This window comes from Schistocerca nitens, chromosome 2, assembly GCF_023898315.1.
Source record: "Schistocerca nitens isolate TAMUIC-IGC-003100 chromosome 2, iqSchNite1.1, whole genome shotgun sequence".
NCBI lineage: Eukaryota > Metazoa > Arthropoda > Insecta > Orthoptera > Acrididae > Schistocerca > Schistocerca nitens.
In genome coordinates this window covers 565,349,524-565,365,376 of record NC_064615.1, presented here as the reverse complement: position 1 = coordinate 565,365,376, position 15,853 = coordinate 565,349,524, and the positions used below count along the sequence as shown (strand labels likewise).

The following is a 15,853-nucleotide window of genomic DNA, read 5'->3' as shown; positions in this document are numbered from 1 at the left end:
ACGTATACTGTTACCTTACTCAAAAGTTCGGGTCGTAGCACCTTGTCCAGAGCAGAGATAATTGCACCTGAACTTACATTCAATCCAAACAGTAACATTTGAAATTCAAAGCTCCTACCCCCACATACGAAGGTTAATCTCTTTTCTTACTGCTTCCCTCTTTGTCCATGGTATAGGGTATGAAGTAGAACAAAAAGTTTTGTGAGGATATACTTCCATTATGTACACAAAATTCTTAATGATACTTGGTATTTTTCAAACACATGGATATAAGCAAATATCAGTTTCCTAAGTTCTGCTTGCTGTCCTTGAGACAAGCACTTTGATTCGCTTACCTCTCTGTTTATTGTGTCAACGTTTACCTCTTCTGCTGCGGACTGTTAGTTATTGTATGTGTTGACAAACGCGACTACAGGATTTACCAATTGAACCTCAAAGTCATGAGTAACTTCAGTTTTACATCTATCAGTACTTTCCCTGATTAGGTCTATTGCAAATAATTGGTTATTTACAGTGAAATGATATTGGCCTTTTCCTTTATCAGTTTGTACTTTGTTATGTCCTAACTGTATCCATACCAATTAAACAGTCAACAAGTAATTTCTCCACTATCAAAACAATGCACTGTACAGAAAACTGACCTAATTGGATGAGAATTAAAGCTTGTATTTTGACTCCTTTCGATTTCTGACCAGTCGCAGTTTGTACTTCGCAATTTTGTACTGGTAGTGTGGGTATACGCCCACATTTCTTCAGTTCTTGAAAGATTCCCTTTGACGTCAGATTAGTAGTAGCACCTGTGTCAAGCACAATGGGTACATCAAGGTCAAATATTTTGGCTTTAATAGTAGCTTGTACTTTGCCCCATGTCAAATTTTGCTGTGTGTCCTCATTACTTTGATACAGATCATTTTTCACATCACTACCTTGATCGTATCTGATGAAGCAAGTGTCAATCAAGCTTGTGCCCCCACTCTCCTTCCAGGTCACAGAATGGGGGCCTACCATGACCATTTCGAGTTTCCTGGAGTCCCGGTGGCGTAGGTCTCTGGGTTAGGTGTAACTTCTACTAATGGACTGTTGGTGTTTGATTACGCCAGTTAGTACCCTGCAAGGCTCTCAACTGAAATTATCTTTGCCTTTGCGTGTTATTCGACATATGCGCTTTCTTTGCTGCCAGAATTATGCTGTCTATGTGTTATTCGGCTGTCTGGTATTGTTTCATGTTTGCCAAGTGATCGGCTGATTATTGCTGCTAGGTTGTGTCTGTACATGTTGTACATGCTGGCCATACAATACTTGCCCGTTATAGTTGTTTTTGTTAAATATTTGCCCATTTCTTTTATACCCACCCTAGGATTTACGGATTTTGCCATTGTCGTTGTGATTATCATTACCATTGCCATAGGTCTTTGTGGGATAAGGTTGCCATCCATGTTGTACTACGAATCTGTTGTTCACTTGTTGATCCATAAATCTCTGTGGCACTATTTGCATATTAACAGGCTTGGGTTGTACTGATCTCTCTTCTTATATCAAATCTGTTGAGTCCAGTACAGATAGAAAGTATTTGGTGTTGTGTTCCGGAATGGTAATGAGTTTTTCCTTAATGTGGGCAGGTGGATGGTCCTAAAATTTTCAGCACATCTACTTGAGATACCGGATTCATCTAGTATCTAGTTTTATTCAAATATTTTTCAAAGTAGCCCCTTAAACTTCCATGTTTGCTATTGAATGGAGAGGGGTTGAATACTTAATGTGTGAGGCTCTCTTGCATGGCCTCAGACCAATCTTTATCCAGAAAGGCTCTCTCAAACTGTTCATAGTAGTGGCTACGCTCCGCCGTGTCCGTAGCCCATAGTAGAATGTCACCCTGTGTATATTGAACAACAAATCTAATTTTCTAGGCTTACGCCCAGGTACGAGGTAAAACATTTCGAAATACTCTTATAAAGACCACAGGATTTGTTCCTCTCACTTCAAAGGTAAATAAGAACCTTCAACATCGCAGCACGTCAGCAATCGTTGGTTAATATATTAAAAAACTAAAAACCCGCCTCGATTGCGAAAAAAGCACCTAGTGTTAACCTAGGTTTTGGCATTGATAACTACACCTTCTTCAGAACAACAATAAAACCCACAAGTGCCTAAGAAGACCTTTGTCAATGATTAAAAGAACACCATAGCTATGCATTTATAAAAGAAAAAAAAGGAAAACACAAACAGTACATATGTACAAAGTCAAAACCACTACTTAACTTGATGGTGTACGCTCCACCTCACACCGGCCTATGTTCAATGGGCCATGACCCGCCACAAACTGCAGCTACAAATGGTCGCTCACTTACAAGCTTGTATCGCACTGGTAGATGAGACAATCAATTCCTGGTTCATAGAACGATGGTGGCCACTGACAGATCCACAACTGCAACCACTCTTGCACATCATTGACCTACTGAAACCAACATCCATGCAAATCCTTCATCAGGTCACTAAAGATGTGAAAATCACACAGTGAGAGATCCGGGCTGTGCGGAGGATGCAGCAGAGTTTCTCAACAAAATTGATGGAGCATACCCTTTGTCCTATTGGCAGTGTGGGGATGGGCATTATTGTACAACAGGGTGATTCCACCCAACAGTGTGAGAGCAAACAGCAAAGCCAATAGTGGAAATATTCCATATCTAGCCCACCAAAGTAGTCCAAAGCTGCTCACAAAATTTCCAGTACATCTGCAGCTACAGTTACACAATTACTCTGCAGTTCACAATTAAGTGCCTTGTACAGGGCTCATCAAACGACTTTTGAGCTACTTCTGTATCATTCCACTCTCAAACAGCATGCAGGGAAAAATGAATACTTTAATCTTTCTCTGCAAACTCTAATTTCTCTTATTTTATTATGATGATAATTTCTCTCTGTGTAGATGGGCACTGACAAAGTATTTTCACTCTCTGAGGAGGATGTTGGTGATTGAAATTTCATGAGAAGATCCTGCCACAGTGAAAAACACCTTTATTATAGTGACTGCCACTCCAATTCATGTATCATATCCGTGGCAATATCTCCCTATTTTGTGATAATACAAAACAAGCTGCCCTTCTTTGAACTTTTTCAATGTCCTCCATCTGTCCTATATGAAGTGGATCCCACACTGCACAGGAGGACTCCAGAAGCAGTCTCTTTAGTAGACCTGTTACATTTGCTAAGTGTTCTGCCAATAAATCACATTCTTTGGTTTGCTTTCCACACAACATTAACTATCTCATAGTTCCAGTTTAAGTTATTTGTAATTGTAATTCCTAAGTATTTAGTTGATTTTACAGCCTTTAGATTTGTGTAATTATTATGTAAGTGAAATTTTGCGGATTCCTTTTTGTGCTCATGTGAATGACTTCACACTTTTCATGATTTAGAGTCAGTTGCCACTTTTTGCACCATACACATATCTGGTCTAAATCATTTTGCAGTTCATTTTAGTCATCTGATGACTTTATATGATGGTAAATGACAGCATATACATTTATGAAATTATAAACTTCCTACACAGCAGACAAAAATTATTTGAGGAGGACCATTTTAACCACCCATATAACATTGGAAACAAAAATAATTTTATGCTACCCACACACCAATTGAAGATTATATGCATAGACTCCATAGTATATGAGGGATGACAATATATGTTAAGTTAATGAGCAAAAACGTATTAAATATGAAGCTAGAAATTTGAAAAACGAGGTTACAGAAATGGGAGAAATGCTACTATTCATTGGAAGAATTCATAGAGGATGAAAACATAATTTGAACAAGGGTTATTAAATTTTAGTGTGTGTATATATATCAAAATTGTATTATTATTCTTATTATGCCATTTGTTAACATCAGCTGTTCTATGTTTATGGGGAAATTTTACCACAATTTCGATGTGTCTCCTGTAACTGAATCAGAAGATTTAGATTATGTACACTATGAGACAAGTAAACCACAATTCACATCATCTGCAAGCGCTGTAAGAGAACAGCTCAGATTTTCTCCTATTTCATTTGTGTAGAAACGGAATAACAGAAGGCCTATAACAGTTCCTTGGGGAATTCCAGATATTACTTTTATTTTACTCAATGACATTCCATCAGTTATTATGAACTGTGATCTTTCTAACAGGAAATCTCAAATACAGTTACACAACTGAGACAATACTCCATAGGTATGCAATTTAATTACAAGTCGCTTGTGAGGAATGGTGTCAAAAGCCTTCTATAAATCTAAGAATATGCCATCAACTTGACATCCCCTGTCAATAGCACTCATTACTTCATGAGAATAAAGTGTTGGTTGTGTTTCACAAGAATGATATTTTCTGAATCTGTGTTGACTATTTGTCAATAAGTTATTTTCTTTGAGGTGATTCATAATGTTCGAGTACAGTATACATCCAAAATCCTATTGCATATCAGTGTTAGTCATATAGGTCTGTAATTCAGCAGATTACTCGTATTTCCTTTCTTGGGTATTGATGTGACTAGTGCAACTTGCGTATGAATCTTTCTATAAGTGAGCATTTGTATATTATTGCCAGTTATAGTGCTATTGTATCAGCATTTTCTGAATGGAACCTGACTGGTACACAATAAGGCCTGGAAGCCTTGCTTTTTGTAAGTACTTTAAGCTACTTCACTACAATGAGAATATCTACTCCTAAATTATTCATGTTGACAGTTGTTCTTGATTTGAATTCTGGAGTATTTACTTCATCATCTTTTGTGAAGGAATTTCAGAAAACTGTGTTTAGTAACTTTGTTTTAGTGGTGCTTTCATCAATAACATCACCATTGTTATTACACAGTGAAGGTATTGATTGCTTCTTACCACTGGTGTACTTTATGTGTGACCAGAATCTCTTTGGGTTTTCTACTTGATTTCGAGACAGAGTTTTGTTGTGGAAACTATTAAAAGAATCTCACATGGAAGTTTGTGCTATATTTTGAGCTTGTGTAAAACATTGTCTTGTCTAGGAGATTTTGCATTCTTTTAAATTTGTTATGCTTTTTTTTTTTTTTATTGCTTCTGCAGTAGTGTTCTGAACTGTTTTGTGTACCATGGGGGATGAGTAGCATATTAATTTATTTGGCATATAGCTCTCAATTTCCTTCAATAGTATTTATTTGAATTTAAACCGTATCTGATCTATGCTTACATAGTCAGACTGGATGGTGTGGAGACTGTCTCTTAACAAGGTGTCAAACGAATGTTTATCTGCTGTTTAAAATAGATATATTTTGCTTTTATTTTTGGTACGTTTGGATGTTGTGGTATTCAGTCTAGCTACACCAACTTTATGGTCAGTAAGTCCTGTATCTTTCATGATGCTCCTTTCTTGATCAGGATTATTTCTTGCAAAGAGGTCAAATATGTTTTCACAACCATTTAGTCCTTGAGTGGACTTCTGAGCTGGTTGTTTGAAATAATTTTCCAAGAAGGTATTCAGCACAATTTCAGATGCCATTTTATGCCTATCGCTGGCTTTAAACACGTATTTTTGCCAACATATCCATGGCACAAGTCAAGGAATCAGCAGTTATGATAACACTCTTCTTCGACTCAGGGACCTTCTGCTCATCCAGTTCCTCAAGCGTGGAACAAAATCAATGTCCAATTCTATGAAGACACTTTGCAGAAATTGTGATGTTCCATAAAGTCAAAGTGCCCAGGAATTCTTTTGGATGGAATCATCGTGTTGCAAGATAATGCCCGCCCCCACATTGCCAATCGAGTAAAGTCTATGCTTCAACGATTTGGTTGGAAAACACTGCCCCAGTCTCCATACAGCCCAGATGTTTCATCATGTGATTTTTCACATAGTCGGCAACCTCAAGAAAGACTCTAGATGCATCAGCAGTCAACTGTATTACATGAAACAAGAATTGATCATCTCGTGTCCCAGTGGGATAAATGTATTAGCTCTTGCAGTGATTACCATTGATTGGAACCATTCCATTGTCCTGTTGTGGTGGGTGTTCAGTTTCCATTTGACTACCCCTCATATTATTACCAAAAGTTTAGATACATCATAATGTATAAGACTTGGGAAACTAGCATATGGTATTGTGCCTGCAATGTTGATTCTAACTCTGTCATGTATTTGGAGTTACATCGCAGTGTGCAGGGCCAAATTGCAGTGAGTAAATAAGTTTGATGAGAGATGAAAGACTCAGTGTTTATTCTGAGTCAGAAACTGAAAACTGGTGAAGGCAGAAAGCCTCGCTCGCGTGGTGGAATCTGAGTTAACTATTTGTAGTATCGTTCCCAGAACTGGTCGTGGTCCTCTGGTTTGGAGCTGAGTGGAAGGCTTAAACCAGAGGCTCAGATGATTCTGCAGAGATCTAGGGTGCAAATTTCACGACCTCCGCTATCGGGTGGAGAAATGTAGGGTCCCCCTGAATAGGTCAGGCGTGCATTACACGCAGGAAGCGGCTACAAGTATAGCGGAGTATGTGTGGAGTGCGCATGTGGGTTTCTTAGGTTAGAGAATTCCCTCCCTAGGCCCGACAAGGCGCCTCCTGAGATGCGGCAAGGTAGGAGTAGGCAAAATGCAACAGGAAATAACAATATTAATCTGCTAATAGTAAACTGCAGGAGCGTCTATAGAAAGGTCCCAGAACTGCTCTCATTAATAAACGGTCACAATGCCCACATAGTACTAGGGACAGAAAGTTGGCTGAAACCAGATGTAAAAAGTAATGAAATCCTAAACTCAGATTGGAATGTATACTGCAGAGACAGGCTGGACAGTGAAGGGGGAGGCGTGTTCATAGCGATAAGAAGTGCAATAGTATCGAAGGAAATTGACGGAGATCCGAAATGTGAAGTAATTTGGGTGAAGGTCACGGTTAAAGCAGCCTCAGACATGGTAATTGGATGTCTCTATAGGCCCCCTAGCTCAGCAGCTGTTGTGGCTGACCACCTGAAGGATAATTTGAAAAATATTTCGAGTAGAATTCCCCACCATGTTATAGTTCTGGGTGGAGATTTTAATTTGCCGGATATAGACTGGGAGACTCAAACATTCATAACAGGTGGCAGGGACAAAGAATCCAGTGAAATTTTTTTAAGTGCTTTATCTGAAAACTACCTTGAGCAGTTAAACAGAGAACCGACTCGTGGCGAAAACGTATTAGACCTTCTGGTGACAAACAGACCCAAACTATTTGAAACAGTTAATGCAGAACAGGTAATCAGCGATCATAAAGCGGTTACTGCATCGATGATTTCAGCCATAAATAGGAATATTAAAAAAGGTAGGAAGATTTTTCTGTTCAGCAAAAGTGACAAAAAGCAGATTGCGGAGTACTTGACAGCTCAACACAAAAGTTTTTGTCTCAAGTACAGATAGTGTTGAGGATCAATGGACAAAGTTCAAAACCATCGTACAATATGCGTTAGATGAGTATGTGCTAAGCAAGGTCGTAAGAGATGGAAAAGAGCCACCATGGTACAACAATCGAGTTAGAAAACTGCTGCGGAAGCAAAGGGAACTTCACAACAAACATAAACATAGCCAAAGCCTTGCCGACAAACAAAAATTACGTGAAGCGAAATGTAGTGTAAGGAGGGCTATGCGAGAGGCATTCAATGAATTTGAAAGTAAAGTTCTCTGTACTGACTTGGCAGAAAATCCTAAGAAATTTTGGTCTTATGTCAAAGCAGTAGGTGGATCAAAACAAAATGTCCAGACACTCTGTACCAAAATGGTACTGAAACACAGGATGACAGACTAAAGGCCGAAATACTAAATGTCTTTTTCCAAAGCACTGCACTGTAGTTCCATCTCTAGATTGTCGCACAGGTGACAAAATGGTAGATATCGAAATAGACGACAGAGGGATAGAGAAACAATTAAAATCGCTCAAAAGAGGAAAGGCCGCTGGACCTGATGGGATACCAGTTCGATTTTACACAGAGTTCGCGAAGGAACTTGCCCACCTTCTTGCAGCGGTGTACCGTAGGTCTCTAGAAGAGCGTAGCATTCCAAAGGATTGGAAAAGAGCACAGGTCATCCCCGTTTTCAAGAAGGGACGTCGAACAGATGTGCAGAACTATAGACCTATATCTCTAACGTCAGTCAGTTGTAGAATTTTGGAACACGTATTATGTCACAGTATAATGACTTTTCTGGAGACTAGAAATCTACTCTGTAGGAATCAGCATGGGTTTCGAAAAAGACGGTCGTGTGAAACCCAGCTCACGCTATTAGTCCATGAGACTCAGAGGGCCATAGACATGGGTTCACAGGTAGATGCCGTGTTTCTTGACTTCCGCAAGGCGTTTGATACATTTCCCCACAGTCGTTTAATGAACAAAGTAAGAGCATATGGACTATCAGACCAATTGTGTGATTGGATTGAAGAGTTCGTAGATAACAGAATGCAGCATGTCATTCTCAATGGAGAGAAGTCTTCTGAAGTAAGAGTGATTACAGGTGTGCCACAGGGGAGTGTCGTAGGACTGTTGCTATTCACAATATACATAAATGACCTTGTGGATGACATCATAAGTTCACTGAGGCTTTTTGTGGATGATACTGTGGTATATCGAGAGATTGTAACAATGGAAAATTGTACTGAAATGCAGGAGGATCTGCAGCGAATTGACGCATGGTGCAGGGAATAGCAATTGAATCTCAATGTAGACAAGTGTAATGTGCTTCGAATACATAGAAAGAATGATCCCTTATCATTTAGCTACAATGTAGCAGGTCAGCAAATGGAAGCAGTTAATTCCATAAATTATCTGGGAGTACGCATTAGGAGTGATTTAAAATGCAATGATCATATAAAGTTTATCGTTGGTAAAGCAGATGCCAGACTGAGATTCATTGGGAGAATCCTAAGGAAATGCAATCCAAAAAAAAAGGAAGTAGGTTACAGTACACTTGTTCGCCCACTGCTTCAATACTGCTCACCAGTGTGGGATCCGTACCAGATAGGGTTGATAGAAGAGATAGAGAAGATCCAACGGAGAGCAGCGCGGTTCGTTACAGGATCATTTAGTAATCGCGAAAGCGTTACTGAGATGATAGATAAACTCCAGTGGAAGACTCTGCAGGAGAGACGCTCAGTAGCTCAGTACGGGCATTTGCTGAAGTTTCGAGAACATACCTTCACCGAGGAGTCAAGCAGTATATTTCTCCCTCCTACGTATATCTCGCGAAGAGACCATGAGGATAAAATCAGAGAGATTAGAGCCCACACAGAGGCATACCGACAATCCTCCTTTCCACGAACAATATGAGACTGGAATAGAAGGGAGAACCGATAGAGGTACTCAAGGTATCCTCCGCCACACACCGTCAGGTGGCTTGCGGAGTATGGATGTAGATGTAGATGTAGATGTAGATGACCAGCAGCTTGGCAGAGAGTTAAACCAAAATTTATTTGTTACTGTTTAGGAATAACAATTCAGCACCTGAATTCAGTGTCTTGACAGTGAAGCATTTCTTTAAATAAAAAGACCAAACAGAAATTATGTGGAACATATGAAAGGATCAATGAACGATAGCGTGTTCTCACAGTTAGGACAGTTCTGTTTCCCAAAATTGAGTATCTGGGTGCATTTTTCCCATTTAGGGCATGTGCAATGTACAAGCATGGTTTCATCATTTTATATAAATCCAAAATTTGCGAATTAAGAAGAAATCAAGAATGTGTCCCTGTATTTCAAATCCCAGCTTCTTTTATCAGGATGCAGGGGTAATATGTTGACTGTGTGAACAAATCTGTGAATTGTCTTGCAGTTAGTGATGGCTTTTGTGAGGAGTACAGTTGTGGACAAGTTTGATAGGAAGAATGTGAATATTAATGAAAATAAACTTACAATAATTAAAACAACTACTCAGTTACAGCATCTATCTGTGCAGTCACTCAGAAGAAAAAAAGATTATACTGTCTCACATTCATAAAATGTATTACAGTTTAACACATGACTCCCTAATGCATCATTCAGAAGCTCCAGATTGTGGCCAGTCTGACATTATTAGAACAGTGTGCCATATTTTCACTGCAAGCGGTTTTTATGCTGAAGAGAGGACACTAAATTGCTTCCCCTGTTTCTGATGAGGGCATAAATGAGATGTAGCTTTCAAAATTTTGTATGAGGCATCCTGCCTTAGTTGAATGTATATTTGAATATGTATGTGTTTTGCTAGCTCTTCCCATTTGTTTTTGTTTTATTCCATGCTTTCAAAGCAGAAAGGATGTGTGTGTGTGTGTGTGTGTGTGTGTGTAGGTGGGTGGGTGGGTGGAGGGTCTTCATCATTATCTTTTGTACAATACGAGGTGCTATCCAAAATTTTTGGGACTGGTGCTGCCATCCGTTGAAAAACTTACCTTTGGACTAATGGTCACCATCGCCTTCAAAGTAGTTCCCATCCACCCATACACACCGGTCCCAGCCCTTCTGCCACTTGTCAAATGTTTTCTGGAAGTCCTGTTCTTTGAGGGTGTTTATCACCACCAGCGATGCTTCTTGAATCCTCTCTAGAGTGTCGAACCGATGTCCTTTCAACTTTAGTTTCAATTTTGGGAATAGCGTGAAGTCGCAAGGTGCCAAATCTGGCGAGTATGGTGGATGGGTTACAACCGCCATGTTGTTTTTGCCAAAAAGGTCTTGGTGAGCAAGGACGTGTGACAGGGTGCATTGTTGTGATGCAGCAGCCAGTTCCCTTGATGCCAAAGTTCGGGCCATCATAGCCACACGTTTTCACGGAGACGTCACAAAATGTCACAGTAGTACATGGAATTCGCTGTTTGGTTGGGTGGGACGAATTCTTTGTGCACAATTCCCTTGGTATCAAAGAAAATGATGCTCGTGCTCTTCATTTTGCTCTTCACCTGTCTCGATTTTTTGGGTCTTCGAGAGCCCAGGCTCTTCCAATGGGACAATTGTTGCTTTGTCTCTGGGTCATAACCATAAATCCAGTTCTCAACACTGGTGATAACCCGTGACAAGAAAGTTAGATCATCAGATGCGGTCTGATGAAGATCCATGCGCATTTCAACACACTGTGCCCTCTGATCGGCAGTCAAGATCCTTGGCACAAATTTTGTGGCGACATGATGCATGCCCAATTCATCAGTCAACATTCATTGACATGTCCCATAACCAATACCCACTTCATCCGCAATGTCTTTAATGGTTTGATGTTGATCTGCACGAACCAGTTGTTGAAATTTGGCAACAATGTCTGGGCGTTGTGCGGCTAATGGGCCGTCCAGTGTGAGCATCATCTTCGACGGCTGCACGGCCAGCCCAAAACGCAGCATGCCACTCAAACACACGCGTACGGCTCATGCTGTGTCCCCCAAACAGTTGTTGAATCATTGCAAGGGTCTCCATAGCACTTTTCCCGAGGTTCGCACAGAATTTGATACACAAACGCTGTTCTGTTTGAGGATCCATCATAAAATCACCGCACACCAAACACAAAGTATTACCACTGTGGACACGCAACACATCTTCCCAGCTGAATGCCACTCTGTACACTGACTCATCGGATATGCAGCTCTCACCACCTAGCAGTGCAAAGATCTACTACTCCTTCTTTCCAGATGGTAGCACCAGTCCCGAAAATTTTGGATTCCACCTTGTACATCACAGTAATAATAATATTTATTCTACATCAAATAATCAGTAACAATAAAGTTTCAGGACATCGTACAGCTTTTTCTTCTGAATACACCAGGTAAGGATACCGAAGTTTAGGATATACGAACTGCAGTTTACCAAAGTAGGGCTGTGATATATATGCAGGTGTAATATTACAATTTTGAGTTAATGATACATTTTACATTTTTAATATTGCTAAATATTTCACTTTTGTTAATTTATAAGAACAGTGATAACAGTTTTTCCAATTATCTCAGGTGTGTTGTGACTTACTTAATACTATGAAGCTGAAGTATCTGCAAGAAATAACATTTTTATTTATTTTGTATGAAGACAAAGAACTCATTTGGAGAATAAAATATATTTTAAGTCAGAATTTGTTCCAGGTGATCTTTCAATTTGGTAGTGGGGCAGTCTGTGAGATTTCTAAGTAGGACATTGACTTGCTACAGCTTAGCCCGGAGTACATAACTTTTTTAAATGTAAGGTTGCTCTGTGCCTATTTGTGTGATGTTTTGACTTTATTTTAGTTTGATATTATTGCTGGTTACATGTTAAGTTTGTTATCACTGTTTTTGGTAAGCCTTATTACTTTTAAATGACAAACGCACTCAGTTTTGGAAATGTGTCCCTCTTCAGATTGTCCTGGATCACGATTCCCAAGGTTTTTGTCCAGTTTTACTTTCTTACAATTTTGTTTCATGTAAATAATTCTCTGTTTCTTTATTTTGAATTCCATTATTGCAGCCTTTGTAAAATTTTAGATGGCTTTCATTGAAACACTAAATTATTTCATTGATAACACTGTTGCAAAATGTGTTTAGGCTGTCTACACAAATATTGTTTCCTGCTGCTCATGTATGATTTTTATAAATTTGTAGCTAGTTTCTCTAAACTCCACATTCCATAGCTTATCAAGTAATACATTGATGTGAACAGTGATTTTTTTTTCTAAAATCAAAGAATATTTCAATAAGATACTTCCTTTTCAGCCTGGCAGTTATTATTTTGCCAATTAATTATGCTGCAGCCACTGAAGTTGACTTATTTTTCTCAAAGCCATTCTGGTTCTGAAACATTAGATTGTGTTCACATTCCATAGCTTATCAAGTAATACAGTGATGTTAACACAATCAGATGTTTTTTTCTGAAATCAAGGAATACTTCAATAAGATATTCCCTTTTCACTCTGGCAGTTATTATTTTGCCTAGTAATTGTGCTGCAGTTACCAAAGTTGACTTATTTTTCATAAAACCATTCTGATTCTGAAACAGATTGTGTTGACTAAGAAATTTCTCTAGTCTACTGTAGATAACTTTCACAATCGCCATAAAAAAATGCAGGTGAGATTGAGGTTGGTCAGTAGTTTTCAATTCTCGACTTGTCAGCTTAATTATAAATTGGAATTGTTTTTGTTATTTTTATATTGTATGAGAAACTGTCTGATAATTATGTCATTTACCTCTGTACCTGTGACATTGTTGAATCGCCTACTTATTTTTGTCGCTTTATTTTAGGGGATGGGGCTGCTGTTCTTATAAGAGCATTGGAACCAATTGAAGGATTGAATTACATGTGTCTCCAGCGACAGCAAAGTAAGAAAAGAAAAAACGATGGAAGTGTAAAAATGTCATTGCAAAACAACAATCTGAAACCACATGAACTATGTAATGGTCCAGGGAAGTTGTGTATTAGCATGAATATTGATCGTCATACTTGCAACATGAAAGATTTAAGTCTGTGGGAAGGGATGTGGATTGAGGAAGATAATGAAAGTCGTAAAATATCAGAAAGTGAGCTTTTTGTTAAAACACACAGAATTGGTATTGATTCTGTTGGTGCAGAGTGGGCTAAGAAACCACTTCGTTATTATCTAATGGGAAACAAATCTGTTTGTCGGTTGGATAAGCAGAAGGAGTTAGAACTTAGAAATATGGTTGTATCATCTTCATGAGACACCCACTTTTGTGCAATATGTCCCTTGTGTTTTGTTACCATGTTACTAGAACGGTAACTAAACTTAGTGTAAGATTTTTGTATGCTGGTGGACCAGTGGTTGGAAAAACTAGAATACCTTCATATGAAGAGGCATTATTGTTTGCACAAACAAAGTTGACACTTGGCGCGGTGGCTGATGGGAGGGACGCAAATGGGAAATGCCTTTGTGATCGCTCACATCAGGCACCGCGCCGTGTGTAGCACAGTAGACTTTAATCTGTGATCCTCTGTTTGGAATGGTCTTACTATTAGAAGCAATAACAGAATAAAAACCTATGCCAAACATATTCTGGCATCTTCCAGATTTAACATTTCCATTTTTGATAATATGTAATGTTTTCTTTAAAAAAAATGTACTGATTCTTTTAACTCTTACATCAAATGAAAGTGTGTCTTTATTATTATTATTATTATTATTATTATTATTAATGGTTTGGCCTACTAAGGACGACATCAAATGACATATGTCTTCTTTCTTTCCAGTAGTTTTTCACGCTTTCCACATGTTTTTCTCTTTTTTTCTTCTGTCTCTATTATGCGGGTCATTTTTCTTAATTCTCTCCTGGAAGCCTTTGAAACTTTTTACTTTGTTCTGTACTTTTGTCTTTTACTTATTTCTTCCTGCTTTATTTACATTTCCCTCAGGTCTGTTTTAACTCCTTTGATCCAGATCATTGATGTTTTTGGGTTTCTGTCAAAAAAAGTTAAAAATTCTTTTTGTTATTTTGTTTTCATCTAGTCTTTCTAGGTGTCCATAGAACACAACTCTTTTCTTCCTCATCGTGTTTAATGTTCATTCTTCTTTTTCATAAATTTCTTTATTACTACTTAATTTGCATTTCCCAGTTTCATATGTTAGTCCCAAGATTTTCCTGATTATTTTCCCTTCCTTCTATTTCCCTAATTGTTTGGCTGTATTTAATGAAAGGTGTTCTCAAGCATAAAAGCATTCTGATCTAATGACAATGTTGTAACATCAGAATTGTGCGTTTATGGAATAAATTCCTTGCTATACAGATTTTTTGTTAAGTTAATAGCCACCTCCAATTTCTTTGCCCTTGCTAAGTTAGTTTCTTTGTCCAAAGCATTTTTTTTTTGTGTTGTTGTTGTTGTTGTTGTTGTTGTTGTTGTGGTCTTCAGTCCTGAGACTGGTTTGATGCAGCTCTCCATGCTACTCTATCCTGTGCAAGCTTCTTCATCTCCCAGTAGCTACTGCAACCTACATCCTTCTGAATCTGCTTAGTGTATTGATCTCTTGGTCTCCCTCTACGATTTTTACCCTCCACGCTGCCCTCCAATGCTAAATTTGTGATCCCTTGATGCCTCAAAACATGTCCTACCAACCGACCGATCCCTTCTTCTAGTCAAGTTGTGCCACAAACTTCTCCTCTCCCCAATCCTATTCAACACCTCCTCATTAGTTACGTGATCTACCCATCTAATCTTCAGCATTCTTCTGTAGCACCACATTTCGAAAGCTTCTATTCTCTTCTTGTCCAAACTAGTTATCGTCCATGTTTCACTTCCATACATGGCTACACTCCATACAAATACTTTGAGAAACAACTTCCTGACACTTAAGTCTATACTCGACGTTAACAAATTTCTCTTCTTCAGGAACGATTTCCTTGCCATTGCCAGTCTACATTTTATATCCTCGCTACTTCGACCATCATCAGTTATTTTACTCCCTAAATAGCAAAACTCCTTTACTACTTTAAGTGTCTCATTTCCTAATCTAATTCCCTCAGCATCACCCGATTTAATTTGACTACATTCCATTATCCTCGTTTTGCTTTTGTTGATGTTCATCTTATATCCTCCTTTCAAGACACTGTCCATTCCGTTCAACTGCTCTTCCAAGTCCTTTGCTGTCTCTGACAGAATTACAATGTCATCGGCGAACCTCAAAGTTTTTACTTCTTCTCCATGAATTTTAATACCTACTCCGAATTTTTCTTTTGCTTCCTTTACTGCTTGCTCAATATACAGATTGAATAACATCGGGGAGAGGCTACAACCCTGTCTCACTCCTTTCCCAACCACTGCTTCCCTTTCATGCCCCTCGACTCTTATAACTGCCATCTGGTTTCTGTACAAATTGTAAATAGCCTTTCGCTCCCTGTATTTTACCCCTGCCACCTTCAGAATTTGGAAGAGAGTATTCCAGCTAACGTTGTCAAAAGCTTT

The 15,853-nt window shown here is 38.7% G+C and overlaps 1 protein-coding gene across 1 annotated transcript in view; it reads left to right on the top strand.

Moving 5' to 3' along the window:
• LOC126235160 (putative 3-methyladenine DNA glycosylase) overlaps window positions 1–14,073 on the top strand; it is a 116,616-nt gene extending 102,543 nt beyond the window's left edge. Inside the window, exon 3 of the mRNA XM_049943893.1 lies at window positions 13,183–14,073. Within this exon, the coding sequence (XP_049799850.1) occupies window positions 13,183–13,619 (437 nt within the window). The 3' untranslated portion in view covers window positions 13,620–14,073. The remainder of the gene's footprint in view (window positions 1–13,182) is intronic.
• The last annotated feature ends 1,780 nt before the right edge of the window (window positions 14,074–15,853 follow it).